Consider the following 19783-nt stretch of genomic DNA (forward strand, 5'->3'; position numbering starts at 1 on the left):
GCAGCGGGGAAGTTTGTGGGGTTCGTTTCAGCGTGACTGCAGTGAAAGTCCTGGTCCTGAAACAAAACGCAAAAATCAAACGCGTTCGGAAAAAGACGGCAGTTGGAGGCAATGAACATCGGACGAGTGAAAGCGTTCAGCGTCTCTGGGAACAGAACAGCGCAGATTTAAAAGTATATTCCATAAAAAAATTCAGAATCAACCAGATTTATTGACAACAAAATACTACTGTGCGACGCAAGAATTCTGTGTCTAATGAGTTCAGTGGATGTGTGGCTCAACAGTTCAAAAGACAACCATAATTAAACCGCTTTCAGAAAATAATCAAAAACAGAATTTTTGGAACTACATTTGTAAAACCGTGCGCTTGTGAGTGTGAGGATGTGAGTACTTCCTGGCCACGTCGCATTCCAAAGTCCTCTCCGCCGCGTCAAAGCGAAAGTAACCTTCACCGCACAGCTTTTTACAAACGCCGCACTTGCACGACTTCACACTTATCTACTGTCCTTAATGAATGACCTCATGAGTGCGTAAAGTTGACTGATGTCGGAACTTCTTCCCGCACACCTTGCACAGGTAAGGCTTCTCTCCAGTGTGGATCCTCTTGTGCACTGTGAGGTTGCCATCGTGATTGAACTTCTTGCCACACACGTCACACCGGTACGGCTTCTCCCCAGTGTGGGTGCGCTTGTGTGCGATTAGTACATGCTTAACGGAGAACTTCTTCCCGCACTCGCCACACTGGTACGGCTTTTCCCCAGTATGAATCCTCTTGTGCGCAGTCAGATTGCCTTCTCGGTTAAACTTCCTCCCACACTCGACACACTGGTACGGCCTCTCCCCGGTGTGGACCCTTGCGTGTCTCTCCAGATTCGCAGCCCAAGTCCACTGCTTGCCGCACACTCCGCACGCGTGCCGCCCCGCCTTGGAGTGCCCCGCCAGGTGCTTCCGCAGGTCCGCCTCGGCCCGGAAACTCTTGCCGCACTCCCCGCACTTGTACGCGAGCCGCGCCTTCCCGCCTCGCTGCCGCCGCGAGGCCTGCTCCACCTGCCCCGCACCGCCGGCCGGGCCAGCCAGCGAGAAGGTGCCGCTGATGACCAGCTGCGGGGTCTCCGCCGGGACGGGGCCTGCAACGCCAGCACAAGCCAAAGGCACTTTCAATGACGATTAAAGTTAGTTAGGAGAAAATAACCTAAACCAAATATGTGAGCGAATCAATGAGAATCGGATAACATTGTTGAAAGTGTATGCTAGTTTCATAGTGAAATGTCCGTAATAACTCGAGGGGAATAAAACTAAAAGCATTTAAACTCCGTAAACGGCACTAAAATTGTCCACGATAATGAAACAGGCGTCGAAAAAGAGTGGAGACCTAAAGATACAACCAAATGACCCCGACGATGGCAGTGCAGTGCCGCTCGGGAGGCTGCCCACTCACCCTCTCCTCCGGGATGGCCGTCCTCGTCCACTCCGCGGTCTCGGCCGCCAGTCTCTGGGCTCTCTGGGTCCTCCGCCTTCACGGAGCCTGCAAGCAAGGCGGACTTCAGAAACAAGACAGCGAAAAAGTGCGACGGACGCCGGGCCAGTCTCCCAGTCCTCATGGTGGGCTGGCCCGCAGGAACCGTGGACAAGAGACTCAGCCTGCGACCTGCAGGACCAACCAACAACCAAAGCCTGCAACAAGCCATGCCAAACACCTGACTAATAAAACCACCCGAGAAGCAGACTTAAACAATTACTGCACCTAAGGTCATCATGAAAAGCACAACAAATTTTAAGAGGTCCGTTTAACTTAAAAACATGAGATAGACAGTTAACTGGAACGCAATGCAAACCGCTTGAAGCTAGTACTGCAAGCGCACGCTTGAAAGAGGCACGTGGCAAATTTGAAGTGGCAGGAAGTCGGCGCCCTTTCCCTTGCCACACTCCATCGCAGGAGCGTGACGACGCGTTCAAGCAAACGCCACCAAATGTTGCGCTCCTTCGAGCGTTGCCGCGTTCGTTCGGATGCGACTCGGCCGTAAATCAGCTTATTCACGTTCAAACGAACTCGGCTCTGCTAGGAGCAGCGGGGAAGTTTGTGGGGTTCGTTCCAGCGTGACTGCAGTGAGGGTCCCGGTCCTGAAACAAAACGCAAAAATCAGACGCGTTGGGAAAAAGACGGCACTTGGAGGCAATGAACATCGGACGCGTGAAAGCGTTCAGTGTCTCTGGGAACAGAACAACGCAGTTTTAGAAGTAAATCACTTACAAATTCAGAATAGAAACTATATTTATTAATGACAAAATATTGCTGTGCGATGCGAAAGTTAAGTGTCAAATGAGTAAAGCCGATAAATGCGGCACAACATGTCAGAGAAAACCATATATTCGCTTTCAAAAAATAATCATTAAAAAAAAGTTTTTGAGCAGTATTTGCGAAAGAGTGCGCTTGCGCCAATGACGATATAAGTACTTCCTGGCCACGTCGCATTCAAAAGTCCTCTCCGCCGCGTCAAAGCGAAAGTGACCTTTGCCTCACAGCTTTCCACAAACGCCGCACTTGCACAACTTCACACTTAACTACTGCCCTCAGTGAATGGACTCATGAGTGCGTAGTGCTGACTGCTGTCGGAACTTCTTCCCGCTCACCTTGCACACGTAAGACTTCTCTCTAGTGTGGATCCTCTTGTGCACTGTGAGGTTGCCATCTTGATTGAACTTCTTGCCACATACGTCACACTCGTACGGCTTCTCCCCAGTGTGAGTGCGCTTGTGTGTGATTAGAACATGTTTCTGGGAGAACTTCTTCTCGCACACGTCACACTCGAAAGGTTTCTCCCCAAAATGCATCCTCTTGTGCACAGTGAGATTGTGTTCCCGGTTAAACTTCTTCCCACACTCGTCACACTGGTACGGCTTCTCTCCAGTATGGATCCTCTTGTGCTGAGTGAGGTGTTGGCTAAGAGTGAACTTCTTCCCACACTCGTCACACTGGTGCGGCCTCTCCCCGGTGTGGATCCTTGCGTGCCTCTCCAGATCCGCAGCCTTAGTCCACTGCTTGCCGCACACTCCGCACGCGTGCCGCCCCGCCTTGGAGTGCCCCGCCAGGTGCTTCCGCAGGTCCGCCTCGGCCCGGAAACTCTTGCCGCACTCCCCGCACTTGTACGCGAGCCGCGCCTTCCCGCCTCGCTGCCGCCGCGAGGCCTGCTCCACCTGCCCCGCACCGCCGGCCGGGCCAGCCAGCGAGAAGGTGCCGCTGATGACCAGCTGCGGGGTCTCCGCCGGGACGGGGCCTGCAACGCCAGCACAAGCCAAAGGCACTTTCAATGACGATTTAATTGAGTTAGGAGAAATTAACCCGAACCAAATTGTATGCGAATCGGCAAACATTATTGAACTCTGTATGTATGCTTCTTTCATAGTAAGATGACCGTGAAAAGTCGAGTTGATTAATACTGAAAGCATTTAAACTCCGTGAAGGGCACTCAAATTTGCCTCGATTATAAAACAGGCCTCGAAGAAGAGTGAAAACCGAAAGATACAACCCAGTGAACCTGACGATGGCAGTGCAGGCTGCCCACTTACCCTCTCCTCCGGGATGGCCGTCCTCGTCCACTCCGCGGTCTCGGCCGCCAGTCTCTGGGCTCTCTGCGTCCTCCGCCTTCACGGAGCCTGCAAGCATCCCAGGATCTTGACATTACGTTGGATCGGAAGTGACTGCATGTCACATTCCTCTGAGCATTGTCACATTCGAGTGTGACACAAACGAGTGTGACACGAGAGCAGCCCGAGGTGGTGGTAAACCGCGACAAGGGATACGGACTGGCCGTTACACGTTATCCGTTACAGAAATTTGCGTTACGGAGCGTCCGTTCCTCACTGTGCGTAGAGGATTTTGGACTTTCTCACAAACGGAAAACCGAAACGGCAACCTCCGGTCTAAAATTAGCGGTACATTTTCCGTTAAATTTCTGTACCACGCTTACGAAGCACAGGCTTTTTTGAGAGGAGTGGTACGGCAGATGTCCGTATCACCATTTCAGGGGGTATACGGAACGCAGTAGCATGATCCGTATCAGACACTGATTTTTTGCAGTGCAGAAGCCCCGAAGGGCTTCCCCAAACTTAGTTTAGAACCCTAGAAATAGCAGTTTAGAATAACTTTAGCAGATAAAATTAGCTAAGATGGGCAAAGCCACAAGGCAGACCCAACTGAATGCACACCAAATTCTTATGGAATTTTTAAATGCATAAGGATGCATTTTTTATGCATAGTTATGCATGCGCAGAAACGTTCATAAGGTATGTATAAAATTATGCATCACTGTGTACATTTTATGCGTCTTATTGCATAAAATGTACACAGTGATGCATTATATTGTACGTAACATATGGACGTATCTGTGCATGCATAACTTTGCATAAAGAGTCCATAATAATTTAGTGGGTGTAACTGCGAATATGTAATGTAACAATGCACGACAAATCTCTTATAAAAAGTAAAAAAGTAAGTGATATGAATGTGACAAAGTGTCACTTTCCTTTGACCATTGTGTCACGTTCGTTTGGAAGTGAATCTGCCATAACATAGCTTATTCACGTTGAAACGAACGTGACTCAATGCTCAAAGGAACGGGACATTTTGTCGCTCTTTCAACGTGACGTCACGTTCCTGGAATGAAAGTCTTCAGGGCATGCCAACTTTAGAGTGTACTTGCCACTGCATTGATAGCTGCATGGTACTACCGAAAAACGAAGCATGTCGTTTCTTGGCACTAATAAGTAACCGAGCTCAAAGGCCTGGCTGCTCACTCACCCTCGCCTCCGTCTCCAGGGCCGGCGTCCTCCCGTCCAGTCGCGAACCCCGTCCTCCGCACGAAGGGAGTTCCTCACGCTCCACCTTCACGGAACCTGCAAGCAAGACGGACTTCAAAGGAACTGGCCAGGGAAGCGACGAGAAGAAGTGCTACTCTAGAGTGGTCCCATGCAGGCTGGCCAGAATAAAGCTCTTATAAATTGCGAGGACTCGAAGACTCTTCCACCGACCACACTCAGATAAACTATTCTTGAAACCAGAAGATTGACTTGGATCAAGGATAATAAACTTCAGGGGGCAGTCAATTTGCCTTGGTCCATGTGAATTTGCTCATTTCAAGATATCATTTTTATCTGAGTTTCATGATAAGCCATGCAAAGTCACCAAGTACCACCAATCATGCTAGCTGCCTGGAAACAGGAAGCGAGAAGCCGTATAGGACGTGTTGCAAAACTCAATTTCATTTCAACCGTAATAGGAACATGCTCAACATTGACATTATTGTAAATTTAGCCTTTGCTTCATTATCATCGAAATTCAAAAGTATTTTCATAGTATTAACTAGTAGTGGCATCCGTTAGATTAACAGGGCGGCGCCGCAAAACGCACTGTGGGAAAAATCACAGTAAATCCTGTAGTGATTGGTACAGCTGTCACCGTAGTTCAGAGTACAGGATTTTCTGTACATTTTTACAGAATCCGCTGTACTTTGAACGGGATTTACTGTAGCACAGGAGTGGAGTAAGGAATATCCTGTACCAGGTATAGTAAATACTGTAGCTAGGCACAGTAAATCATGCGAGGGGGTATGCACTCTCAAAAATTGCGTACCGACTACTCCCTAATACCGTAATAGATTTTTATTACGAGGTATTACGCCTATTACAAGTATTACGCGACTATTACGCCTATTACGCGACTATTACGCCTATTACGCGACTATTACGCGACTATTACGCGACTATTACAGGCATACTGCGTTTGAAAATCACGCGCCAAACATTCCCTGGTGACTGCTAATAACGATTACTGCAAATAGGCATGCCATGGATGAGAAGTTCAGACGAGCAGTTTTGTCCTGTTATTGTTTATCTTTGTCTTTGAAAGTTTCTGCAACATTCGATCTTCGGCTTTAATTTAAATCTGAGATATTGTTTAGCCATTTGACACCCCCAGCATACTTTTAATTTTTATTGGTTTTCTGTTTGATTGCTGAAATTCGGAGTCATCTAGATTTATAATGAGCTCACTGTTTTTTAACCTTGTGGTTTGAGAGAAAGATTTCAATAATAAATTGCGCTTACCAGTAACTGTGCTCTGACTCCAGAACACAAATTTTCTTTGGGTAAGGGTCTGTGGTGGGATGTCTCATTTTGTCTCCAAACAAAAAGCGGCAAACTTTCACATCCACTGCAAGTTACTGCTATACCTTGAATTCGCCACATATTTTGTCGATGTTTATTTTTATTTGTGGGCAATGTTACTGAGGAATATGACGCAAGTCCAGTTTGTACCACAGCTATCATTTATTTTCTCATCATCATTATCTAATAATCAGTCATTCCATTCAAAAAAGTCAGCTGAACTTTGCCTCAAACAATAAATACAGGGGGTAACATTAATCAACAAGTACTCAAACACCTGTTACCCACGGTAACATGTTCTCAAACTTAAAACCAGAGGAATGATATAATAGAATTATCTGATAATCAGTCGTTCTTATTCTAGAAAATTTTAAGCAAACTTTGCCTCAAATTAAATACTGGATAACAATATGCCGCTCAAACTTAAAAGTAGAGGAATAGTATTCAGTCAAACGGTAACTTCCATTTAGGAACTAAAAACATAACTTTTTAATTGGTCATTAAAATTCTTTTTCATCTTATTACTACTATTCTAGTAAATATCAAGGAGATAAAGTGGCAAATAAAATTGAGGGCATTTAAATTGGCAATAATACTTATGGGAAAATCTTCTAAAGACTAAACTCACAGCAATCAATCACAGAGTAACATTACTTTTTAAATTTTAGAATGTCTTTCAAAGTGCAAGCTGAAATCAAACGTTGGTCTCGGTCCAGTGTTGGGCGGGGTAGAGTGCAAATGTATTTATCCACACTATAATAACCATGAACATCCATGCCAGTTTTGTGGAGTACTTTACTGTTGCCTTTCAAATAAAAACCAGGAGCACATGCATCCTAGGCCTCTTGAAATTTGCTCTGGAGCTTGGTTGGAGCAAGAAAGTTTGGAATACTCCTGCTTTTTGAGGGATGCACCAGAAAGATAACTAAAAGCCAGTATTCTCCCTATAGCAATGCTGTTTTCTTCTTTAAAGGCACACCAGTCTCCAACATGAACTTCCTCTTCTGCTGCAGGTGCACTTGCTTTTCTGCTTCCCGTTGGTGAAAGAGAGTGATGAATAGGCCCAGCCATTACTCGACTTAACCGGTCAGAGCTCAACTTTGTGTCCCCACTGCTGAGCATCCAGCACAAAGTAGACTTCCTAATAATATTTGGATTTCCAAACCCATCACCTACCAAAACAAAAGGGCTTTTGTCAGTCAGGGGCACATTATTATATTTCTTGACACCCAGTGCACCAGAAGAAACTATGAATAAATCTTCTAAGACTTCATGGGTGCTTTCTTCCTGCACTTCTAGGTCCGCTGCAGTAAATGTTTCATCAGTATCGCTATCCACATCCATCAGCTCATGGTCAATGTATGCTTCATCATCATCATCATCATCATCATCATCAATAAGTTCACTCTCAGCTTCAGCTCTTGTCTTTAAATGGGTTTGTGGAATTACCAGTCTTGAGTTACGATGGATGAGATGGAATTTTTTTGCCAAGTCCATGCCTTCTTGGATGGCAACGGAGACTGCTGCTTCTATCTCAAAATCCTCAGGCAAGCAAATGGGAACATGAGGAGCCTCTTCACTTAAAACAGCTGCTTTAAAATGTCTGGGAAAAAGAAAAACATTTGGACAGATTAACATAAGTAGAAGATAGCAAGTCCAGTCTTCGAAAGTGATACTGCAAGTCAAGAATAGAAAATGCAGATGCACCACACTTTGAAGCAAGAGCTGAGCGCAGAATGCAAAGATTTTTCATCCTCTTGACTGGACAATTTCCATGGCTGGAACAATGAGTGCTCTTCCCCATCTCTCAATAGTATAATAATTTGAATCAAGCAATGCGCATTTATTTCAATGCATGTATAAGCATTGGAGCTTATAAAATTATTTTTCACAGTGTAGTCTCCGCCGGAATCCAGAATGTACTTTCTCCATAGGCGGAGAAAAATAACCCACTTCCAAATTAACTTGATTCTTTGAAGTGGTGTTAACTCAGGTTTAGTGAATGAGTCGTTGATTTCTCTGATCATATCTAAATAAGTTGCTGTGCCTTCACTGTCAGGAATTTTGGCACGCAACAGAAATGTTACTTTCTCATCAGTTATCTTTTGCACTGCTCTGTAATTCATTTTATCTTTCGGATTAATGTGTAGTTCTGTTAGCTCATGCTGGTCCTTGCTTACAGTTTTTATCAGTTCCACAAGGTGCCCTCTGCTCGCAATGTAGTCCCCAAGTGGCAAAATAATGGAAGCCTTCAAGAAGCGATGATTCAACTTTGCAGAAATGTGGATATGGTCTTGAAAGTAGACAACTTTTACTTTCTTCTTGGCACTGAACCAAGGCCAATCAGGAAGACTAGGTGATTTTGATACATAGTTGAGAGCAGTCTAGTATCACCATCTGATGCAAAGCTAATAACTTGAATACCTGAAAAAAAAAGGATAATTAAGATAGTGATTTGTTGTTTAACTGTAACAAATTTTTGAAGAAATCTATAAGTTTTAAAAATAAAATTGAATATAAGTACCTTCTTTGTGGAGTGCTTCTTGAGTCCATGCTAGTCTGCTTTTAACATCTGACGCCTTAAATTTGTTGTTAGTCCCATACAAACTTAGGCAGAATGAAGGGGCACCTTGCTTCAAAGGGACTGCCATTATGCAATAGGCATACCTGCTTGTGTCATATTTTTCAAAGTATTCAGCAATTTTAGAAGCACTGGTTGCTGGGAAACTTCCAATAATGGGAAGACCATTTGAATCTAGTGGTAATGTTGGTCCAACAATTTGATTACTGGCAGAGTCATATTGTATCCGTCCAGTGACTACAGTAGCATCTTCGCACAGATGGACTGTCAGGGGGCATTCATGAAGAATCAAAAACTGCTTTAGCTGCTTGATACGGAAGACACCTTCAACAAATTTGTCATTGCAGTAAATTTTTCTTCTGATGGTTGTTATGGAAGGAAATGGGAAATTTTGCTTGTAGCATAACACCTCATAAAGTGCTAGGCCTCCAAGAGAGTAAATAAGAAAGGCAAGCTCTTTTACCACCTCATGAAAGCGCCAACCACCAGGTTTCTTACCCGCATTGCTCTTTGCACACTCTAGAAGCAAATTTAGCATACCAAATTCAGTAGGTGGTGAATCCATCTTTAAAACATTACTCATTTGGGCAGCAAGTTTTTCTTTCAGTTCAATGTTTTCTTTCAAAATTATTTCCATCTCATTTAAAATTGGGAAGAAATCAGTGATTTTGAGGCTACATTCAGCTGCTTCATTCAATTTGCTCCTTGTTCTTTCTTGGCGGCTTTGACAGATGCGAATGTTTTCTGTCTTTGGGCGAAGAAAATTTTCCGCCTCACCATTTTCTTCGCCTATTGAAAATTTTGACTTTGGCTCATATTAGTATTATCATTAGTATTCTCATTAGTATTATCATTAGTATTCTCATTAGTATTCTCATTTGTATTCTCATTAGTATTATCATTAGTACCATCATCATCTTGAATTTCTATAGTTGTGTTACTCTCTGCACTCTTCTCCTTAGCGTGGGTTCCACTTGAATCTCCTGAATCTAAACCTTCATCGTCTGGATTTTCTTCTTCCCAGAGAGTATGTAGTCTCCTCCTCTTTGCCGTCCCTCCAGATGGGCGAAGAGGGATAAGATTCTTACTTGAAGGCGAAGTCGTTGAGGAAGAAGCTCTCGAAATATAACTAAGGAGTGACGGGGGCCCTCTTATTTCCACTCTGTTCAGGGGGGCACATGTGTCCTTAGGTGGGAATAATAGTTAGGGTGTTCCACCTGCAAAAACAAAATGTTCACGCATGAATAAAAAGATATAATTTGTACAAGTATCATTCCCAAAAGATATTCACTGGTCCTTTAGAAAAACTGGCGCAAGTCCACAGAGGAAAAATTTTCTTTGGCAATGGTTTGGGCAGCTAGTGTGAAGCAAAGACTTTCAATGCATACCCAACTTTGTCCCCATACATAAAGCAGGTATCTCCATGCATTGTGTGTGGCCCATTTCATATGTTAACAATTGAAAAAAAAAAAAGCAACTTTGAAGGAATGCATGTTTAAACCACACTTTTAAAAGAAGTAATTTTCTGTTTGTGATTGCTTGCAATTGAAATGGGACAACACAGAATGCACGCAGAGTCACCTTTGTGCTTAAAAAGATTTGGAGTAGCCTGGCCCTGCAGTCACCGCTAATTTCTAGCTGCGCAAACTGTTCAGTCCAAATAAAGTTCTTCCCTGCACACCTCCGCCTCTTCAAGTGCCAGTGAAATAAAGCCATAACCAAACCCTAATGTGGCAACTAGAATGACAGTGTGCAAAAATCACTATAACATACCGGGTTTTATTTCTTGAAATTCTAGTCGCCTTTGAGCAGATTGGGCACGGGCTTGATGCCACATAATAACCCAATCCATTTGAGCAACTTTGGATTGGGTATTGAATTCTCCTTCAAAATTCTCCTTCAGGTATGCATTAATACTTATGTCAAGTTTGGAGCCAAGTTCAACAGCACGAGCAGAAATACTTTGTCCTGTGCTTTGAATGGATACCGAAGTAGACTTCAATTTTCTTTTACTAGGAGCAACTTGTTGATCAAATAGGAAACGACGATTGCTCTGCTGAGTTACAAGTTTCTTGGCAGTCCTCTGAATCATATCTAAAGTTTTAGCTTGGCCTCCAACAAAAATAAACAAATCAGGGTTGTTTTTAAAGACTCCATAATATTTTTTTTCGCTCATCTTCCTTGATTAAACGGTGGAATGTATCCTTCATGAATGAAATTAAAGTGTCTTCATCACCTTTGGAGAACTTGGCAAGTACATTTAAATTGTCAAATTTTCTAGCTTTTAGAATTTCTTTCAGTTCAGGGTCGATGATCACCCCTTACTAGCAAATACCTCCCACATAGGTTCACCACTCATTGCTACCTGTGACAAATTAAAACGTTTGATTCCAAGTCAGAATAATGTAATAGGAAAACCTGTGAGAAATATTTACTCACATGTGTATGCTCTGCTGCAGAGCCGGGTGGCTGGGACTCTGAGGGCTTTGCAGTCTTGGTTGCCTCTGCAGTGTCTGTTGGCTCTCCAGGGTCTGTGGGCTCTCTAGGATCTGTGGGCTCCTCGGCCCACGACATCTTCCGTTTAGACTTTTTTCGTGAACCTAGAAACCAGCGGTAAAATCAAGTCAAGGAGAACCCCCTTTTCCCCACCGCGTTGTTATTTCACAAAATAATTCCTCATTCGACAGAAAAGGCATCAGCACCAAGAGGTTAGGCACATAAGCAAATGGAAAGCAAATGGACTCTTTTATGAACATCAAAAACGTGTTCTTTCCTGAATCGTATCACACATAGATAAGACTTTTAAGATTCAAAGATATAGATTCACTCGAAAAATCAGATACCTACAAATCAAAACGGTGTATTCAAAAGTACTCGTCCGGCAGTTCCCGCGCGCTCTGCGTCTTCGCCTCACCTTCCCCTCCACCACCACAACCACGCCGCTACCCACCCCACACCCGGCCCCCCTCCTCTGTCCCCCCTCTCGCGCAGGGAAGGACAGCAGCCGAGCGCGGGGTATCTCCAAAACGGCAATACTAGTCATTCGGTGCGTCTATTACGCGGCTATTACGCGGCTATTACGCGGGTATTACCCCCGGGACATTACGCCTATTACGCTCATAACGTCCCTTACAGTAGTAATACACCTATTACGTAATATTACAGGTATTACGCGAGTATTACACCGCTATTACTGGACAGGTGTACCGACTATTACGCGAGTGCATACCCCCTCGACGGGCACGAAAAGTTAATTCTCAGCTTTCAAATGATCCAGGAAGCGGAAGAAGGGGATAACTCAATTTTGGCCATTTTTCAGGAGAAACAGAGGGGGGGAAAAAGAAAAAACAAAACAAATGAATGTTGCAAATGTTAATAATTTCAAAAAGCATTAGAAAATTTTTTGGAAAAAAATCAAAAGTGTAAGGTAAATCCGTAGATGATTTCTGGGGACTTATCACTTTCCGTTGAAATGGAAAACAGAGTCACTCCCCTTTATTTTTCCTAAACAAAGAGGAATTTGGAGACAAGTCAAGTGGAACAATATTCTGCATAAAGTGTATGTTACTCTGGTGTATTTTTTGGACTTAGCTTTTTTTTCCAAATTAAAAATTTAAAATTAAGGGGAGGTTAATTTTGAGTGTTCTTTCTACACTAGATTCATAAAAACACAAGTTGATTTATCTTTTGCCAATTTGTCAAACGGACGAGATGGCCTCAGTAAATAACGCACAACTGACCCAAAATTTTTTCCCCTTTAAATTGAATAAATTATGATTAATTGGGAGGTTTTTACTGTATCCCCGCACGCCTAAACCCAAATTATTCTTTAAACAATTTGCAAATTAAAAATAAAATAATCATCAAAAATTTCCCAAAAATTTTCTGAAATTTCTCCAAAATATTTCTAATTAATTGAAATTTATCAGTATTATTTCAATTAAATTATTATTTTATCACATATTTTTCAGTAAGGTGAGGCTTGTGGTTGACTGCTCCCAGGCGGGTGACAGCGTGCTATCAATTACCCAACTAAATCCGAATCTGCAGATCGTGATTGCGTCTGATATTTAAATTTGGGAAACCGAGCCGTCAGACGAGAGGCATATCACCTAAACAAAAAGGTCCAACCTATCCTAACCAAACCAAACGGATTTGTGACAGACCTTACCCTACTCGCGACAAATAAATACTCTAACGCAATATTCTTACTCTAACGTGGCAGATCTCACGCTACTCGTAAGAGATCATTCTCCAACGCAGCAGATCTTAGGGTACTCGTTTCAGATTTTACTCTAAAGCGGCCGATCCTATGCTGCTCGTGACAGATCATCCTCTTAGGTGGCAGATCTTACTTCACATGACAAGTTCTTAGTCTTACGGGGGATTAAACGTTTTTTTCTTTTGACAGATCTTACTCTAACGCCGCAGATCCTACGCTACTCGAGACAGATCCTACTCTAACGGGGCAGATCTTGCACTCTCGTGACGAGTTCTTAAGTACTCTAACGCAGCTGATATTACGCTACTCGTGCCAGATCATAGCCTGACCCAACAGATCTCCACCCCCCAATCTCGCAATGTAAATTCCCCCCACCGGGAAAGAGTCCCTAAAAACCCCCCAAATCACCTCACCCCAAAACTTTTGAGATAAAATGATAAAAAATTATTTACTTGTATTAATACTGTTTAAATTTCAATTAATTAGCAATATTTTGTAATAATCTCAGATAATTTTGTAATTTTGATGATTATTTTATGTTTAGTGAGAAAATTGATAAAGAATGATTTGGTTCAGGCGTGCGGGGATACAGTGAGCCACTCCCGATTAATTGTGAATTATGTAAAATTATTACAAATTATTGGTAATTATTCCCAAAAAAATAAAATAATGAAAATAATATTGAAATTGTCCGGGAAAGGGCGATCATGCTTCGTAGTGACCCCCCGAGCTGCGGCAAGCTTAGGTGGCTTTGGGTTGTGTCAAGCTGGATATCACCCACGTGGGTTTATTCAACTAATTTACGCGAGGCTAATGGCCCGGTATGACAAATTAAGTGCTGCTCTCAAATCCACGGTTGAGGCTACGTTAGTCGATTTAAAAATTTACGCAACCACAACATCTGTCGTCTGCTAGCGGACTTCACCGCTACACACACCACAAACCATAACTTCCTCTTTGGAAAATTGATAAGCATCCAATATTTCCATAACGGCACTGGTAGCTAAGGAATGTGACGTCACGTTTGTCTTCACGTGAAAACGGCGATGTTAGTTTGAGCGTGACAAACGGTAAAAATCAACATTCAAACGAATGTGAAACCGCACCGCTTCGGGTGTGACACCAATCAGCTGTCGAACTGTCACTTTAAAAACGTTTGACACAGGGTCCCCAAATACACATGTCGTTCACATCCAAACGAATGTGACACCCATGTACTGTCACGTTCGTTTGAATGGTAATGCGCCGTTAGGAAATATTGGATCTTATCAATTTTCCAAAGAGGTAGTGATGGTTCGGGGTGTTTGTAGCGGTGAAGTCCGCCAGTAGACGACAGATGCTGCGGTTGCGTAAATCTCATCCCGTGGGTTTCAAGCCATTAATTTGTCATACCGGGTGATTAGCCTCGTGTCGATGACTTGAAAAAATCCACGTGGGTGATCGCCCTGCTGGACACAACCCAAATCCACAAAAGCTTCCCGCAGCTCGGGCGTCGCTACGGAGCATGATAGTCCTTCGGAAAATTTCAATATTATTTTTATTTTTTTATTTGGAATAATTACAATAATTTGTAAATTTTAATAATTCACAATTAATCAAAATTTATTCAATTAATGGGGAAATAATTTGGATCAGGTGTGAGGTGATGTCAGCATATACAGTCCCACCAGGTATAACCCCAAAGGTATAATTCCCAGCAGATATACGCTATTTTAATTTTAATTTAATAAACGCGAGTTTCCCAACAAGTATAAATCCCCCCAGATATACATATTATTCATTAAAATAAAGTGTGCCAGCAAATATAGTTCCAAAAGGAAAACCCATAGGTTTAATGCGAGGTAAAATTCTTTATAAAAAAAACCAAATTTCTTGATAAAGTTTTTACTAAATGTTGTGTTTGAAAGACGTAACAAACACCGAAATAAGTACAAATTTAAAAAAAACCATTAAAATGTAAAATGTAAACAAAAGGTAAGATGTACTCGTTAAAAATCTCAACAAAAGGTAAATAAATAGAACAGGTGCATAGTCGAGACAAACGTTAAACCAGGCCTCGCCGGCGGGCAGCCAACAGGGATCACATCTTAGCGTAACACTTACCTATGCGGCTTGAGTAAACACAGTAACAGCGGAGCAGACGACGCATGACGAACCGCGCGGTTCAATAAAAACATTAATTACCTATAAAAAAGGTGTATTGGGGGGATTTTACTTTTGGGAAACCGGTAAAATTAAAAAAAATTAAAATGTTTATGCTGGGAATTATACCTGGCGGGAATTTACCTCGTGGGATTATACCTGAGGGTTAACCTGGTGGGACTGTATACTGCGGGTAACCCCCCAGGGGTGCTGTATTTACTGAGCCATCCCCAAAAGGACTCATGTAGACTAAGGTTAGTTTCTCCATTTTTCCCAAAGAAATTTAGACTGTAAAAGGGGGTTTAAATTGAGTTTTACCCTTTTTTCCATGTGGATTTTCTCCTAAACTGCTTGGAATTCAGTCAAATAATTTGGTGTAATGATGTAAACCATTCTAAGGCACAATAATAAAATAAAAAACTCAATTTGGGGATAAGTCAAGTTATTCCCTTCTTCCGCTTCCTGGATCAAATACCTACTCATGTCCCTGTTGATCGGAGAGTCAAGATTGTCTTCAGATTTCTTGAAGTAACGCAACACGTTGTTGAATGCCCATCCGCGGTCTCCTGTGAGCCTGGCCCACTCGTCGTAGTCCTCGCCGCTGCCCCGGACGTAGAGCATCCCGTTGATGGTGCTGCCACCTCCGAGCACCGTCGGGACGTTGAGGACGCAGCCTGTGGCGTTGCAGTTGTGGGGCTCCGGTTCAGCCTTCAACACAAAACATTACTTTCAACTCACATGAAAGCGAACTTGGCTAAGTACACATTTACAAATGCATGCTTGTTATGTACACACTTACACATTTGTGTTTACTTGCAAAGCATGCATTGGAAAGTGTGTACTTGGCCATGTGTGCCTTGGTGCACTACAAATTGAAAAGCGTACATTATATGCTCTACCCCGAGCAGTATTTGTAAGCACGCGCTCTAGCACTGCTGACACCTTGACATTGACAAAAGCAGGTTGCATTTAGGAAACTTCTATCGCCACACATGACATAACGGGGAAAACAATTTTACGTGAGAGGACTCGTGTCTCAGCCGAGGGGTGAACCACAAGTGTACTCATGTGTACAAATTTGCCCGTCCTCAGTGTGGTCACAAGTTTAAAAAGGGCGAAATACACTATTTTTCGACCGACTTCACGTTGAGTGTCGTTTAAATCGTTAAATAAAGACTTAAAATTTTACAAATGTGAAATTTATGAGTAAAACAAGGTGTACTCACCCGTACTCATGTGTACACCAGAACGCTGAGCGATTCACCCCTCGGTCTCAGCCACTTGGTGCAAAAATTGATTGCATTTTGCATTTTGATTGCAGTAAGCAAAATATCAAAACTCATGTTTTTAGTCCGAAAGTGTAAGTTTGCCGAGCTGTAACTCAGCCAATAAATTTTTACCAGACGTAATGTTTTGGCTCTTAAAGTCTTTTTATAAAGGTTAAGTTATATAGATGGGTGACACGCCCGCAAAATATCAGGACGATCGGAGGGGGTCGTGGCACAAAGTGCCCTTTCTTAAATGAGGTTACTCTGAGAATTTTCACCGGCACATCTTCAGCTTAACATCCAAATGAACAAGGATTGAGGACTTTGTTAAGGGGAGGTTCTGGTGAAAATGCTATTTTCTCCTAAATAGGGCCCTCTGTGAAAATTAGTTAAAAAATCTGACGTCTTTTTAAGTTATTTTTAAAAATTTTCAGTGGGGAGGCACATTTATGCCCTGAACCCAGTCGCAGAATTTTTTTCTCCTACTTAGGCCATAACTTTAAAAATCTTCTTGCGCATACTATTTTGTCATAAAAGGTTGGCCTTGACATTTTTCACCTCTTCGATTAATGTTTAAAAGATGCCGGCATGCACAACTCAAAATGTAAATTAAATTTTTATTCGCAAGCTTTCTAACCAAGCATTTCACTATAATTGACCGAAAATGTACAAAATAGACAAAGTTTAGGGACTTTTCAGCTTAAAAAGCTTACAATTAATAATGCAATGGAAATTTTCAGCTATGCATGCCGGAATCTTTTGAAAATGAATCGAAGAAGTAAAAACTGTCAATGTCAACCTTTTACGACTTAATAGTATGCGCAAGATTTTTTAGAATACAGCCAAAATAGGCTCAAAAAGACTCTTCGACTGGGTTCAGAACCTGGGATGTGCCTTCAAAGTCAAATTTAGTCTCTCGAAAGAAACATTTTATTCCGAACAAATTATGACAGTGGGATCCATTTGGAAAATGGCAACATTTTCACCAGAACCTTCCCTTAACGTTGCAGAATTAATAGAAATCTACTAAAAAGTGACCTTTAATGACTCCGCCATTGCACTGTTGATGTTGAAGACAGCGTAGCCAGGCACTCTAGCCTCTTCGGGTTCGTGGCCTCCCCGCTCCAGTAACAGGACCGAAACGGATTCGTCTTCCGACAACCGCGCTGCCAGCACGCAGCCTGAGGATCCTCCGCCGACAACAACGTAGTCGTATTCGGGAAGAGCGCGGCATCCTGCAACAGTTACGTTCACGACACTTGTGGTGTGGGGAGGCGTGTGCAGTTTTTCGAACATAATTGTACTAAAGTTCGTGAGCAGAAAAAAAACTGAGTTGTCACTTCACACCCTCTTCCACCCGCTGCCTGCGCTCCGCGTCACGCTTGACACTGATGCTCTGCAGCATGGCGGCCAGGAACAGAAGCAGGGGGCTGCCGGCCGGGCAAGTCAGGGGCCCTGGGGCTGCGGGCGTGGCGCTGCTTGGGGCGTCCATGGCAGACGACTGGCCGGAGCACCGCCTATCGCGGTGGCCGCGAGCTTCGTCCGGCCGGAGCGGTCAAAGCTGACTGTACTCAGAACGGAAGGAAGTTCCGCGTAAGGGGTATATCTTTATTGGCTGAGTGATACCGACGGTGACCCTGACGACTGTCGCCTGCTATGCTATACTTGTGACTTGAGCTTAGCGCTTCTGACATTGACAAACAAGCAGGTTGCATTTAGGAATCTTCTATCGCCACACATGACACGACGCGGATAACTTGGGACACCGGGCGGGGGTAACTTGGATCAGTCTACGGTTAAAGCCTTACCTTGTTGATTCTGCGCTCCAAAAAATTTTATATAATTCTTTCTGGACGTAAATGCAACGATGAAAGTCCAAGTTAGGATATTCTGCAGCACAATAATTTGTTGCAGCACAATGAATTTCCTCAGAAACCAAGACACCATGGAGTGATTTAATTCAGAGAGCCTTCAAGGTCTTATTTTTCAACGACTGGAGTCGTTACCTTTTCAACTTCTGAGACGCACTGCATTATAATGCTTTCTAGTTTTATTTGTGTTTGACATTTTATCATCCAGTCATATAATGAATTTGATGCCACTTAGCTAGACCTTGTTTGGCGACATGCTGGCTAAATTTTGTGGCTTGTTGATTTCCACGATACTTTGTCACATGCTACCTTACCAATATGGAACATTTTAAAATAAGCGAACAGATAACCAGATAGTATTTTAAGAATGGTTTCATCCAGCCATATAGGTTTTCATAAGGAAGTTTAGTCGTGTCTTCTAAAAGTGTCCAACGTCAAGTATTTCAACGTAAAACTTTAAAAGATATAACTGAAACTTCTAAGAGATGTTTCCTTTCCAATCCTTATATTATTTTAATCACTCAATGTAATTGTTTTTGTTTCTTCGTATCAAGTTGCAGTGCTTGACATCTACTATGCCGTAAGCGAAAAATTACTAAAAATTGTAGTAAAAATTCAGCTAGTTTGTCATTGTGTCAAAAAGTATGAGCAGAAACTTCATTTCCTTTATAGATCCTGCTGAAGATATAAGTGTACGCGGATCTTCAGTTTCAGTTTGCACACACATCAAACTACAGATCCATAAGCAAACTGAAACTGGACTTATTCTGCACGTAGTTCTTACCAAAAACTGCAGTTCAGGAACTGTAGGGTAAGGTTACCAAACATGGATCACTTTTTAAATAATCTTCTCTAGATCGAAATTAAGTATGGGTTGACTACTATTTTTGAATCTAATATAGATGTTTACCTTACTGGTCATATTGCTACCAAAAATGGTACCTCTAACTCGAATACTTTGGAAGTTGTGAGGACAAGAAAATATGGCTATTTTTGCTAAGGTTAGGTTAGGGTGGTCCAATCATGGATCACCCCACCAGCGTACGGACACAAAGCAAGGTATGCATTCAGTAGTCCCAGAATATCAAACTAGTCTGTCCAAAGTGCACGATGAAAAATTTTGAAGTGACTGCGGTGATTGCTTGGCCCAGAATCAGGGGTGCAAAAATCACCTTTTTGAACGTCATTTTTCCATCGATTTTCGGGGGCCTGTTTTAGGTGTCTTTCTAAACGCAACCCTGCCGAGTAGAGAGACGCAGTTACAAATTTGTCAGCTTCACATCGAACAGTCAAAGGGGCAGTCTAAGCAAGGAAAGACAGAAATTTAGAATCTGGTCACCTGGTCTTTAGTTATAGACCCCCAAACAGAAATGATCCATGTTTGGTACCCCGATCCATGTTCGGCACTTTACCCTAGTTTTGGCACTACAGTTTAAACTGCAGTTTCACTATAGATCCTTCCACACGGGAAAATTGCCAAGCTGTTTTGATGTATACATCAAAACAGCACGATTATGTGTGAATGGAGGAAGTGTTT

At 42.8% G+C, this 19783-nt stretch overlaps 2 protein-coding genes across 2 annotated transcripts; both read right to left on the reverse strand.

Annotated features, from left to right (window-relative positions):
• Positions 1–191: 191 nt before the first annotated feature.
• Positions 192–2825, reverse strand: LOC117642047 (zinc finger and SCAN domain-containing protein 2-like). The gene is made up of 4 exons (XM_034379857.1): positions 2632–2825; positions 2051–2121; positions 1439–1525; positions 192–1127 (listed from the first exon to the last, which is right to left on the reverse strand). Exons 1-4 carry the CDS (start codon positions 2688–2690, stop codon positions 508–510), a joined length of 837 nt encoding a protein of 278 aa, XP_034235748.1. The 5' UTR covers positions 2691–2825; the 3' UTR covers positions 192–507.
• A 5628-nt stretch (positions 2826–8453) lies between these two features.
• Positions 8454–9509, reverse strand: LOC117642048. Its single transcript, XM_034379858.1, has 2 exons — positions 8687–9509; positions 8454–8586 (listed from the first exon to the last, which is right to left on the reverse strand). The coding sequence occupies exons 1-2, from the start codon at positions 9378–9380 to the stop codon at positions 8474–8476; spliced, it is 807 nt and encodes a 268-aa protein (XP_034235749.1). The 5' UTR covers positions 9381–9509; the 3' UTR covers positions 8454–8473.
• Between the last annotated feature and the right edge of the window lie 10274 nt (positions 9510–19783).

This window comes from Thrips palmi, unplaced genomic scaffold, assembly GCF_012932325.1.
Source record: "Thrips palmi isolate BJ-2018 unplaced genomic scaffold, TpBJ-2018v1 HiC_scaffold_16, whole genome shotgun sequence".
Lineage (NCBI taxonomy): Eukaryota > Metazoa > Arthropoda > Insecta > Thysanoptera > Thripidae > Thrips > Thrips palmi.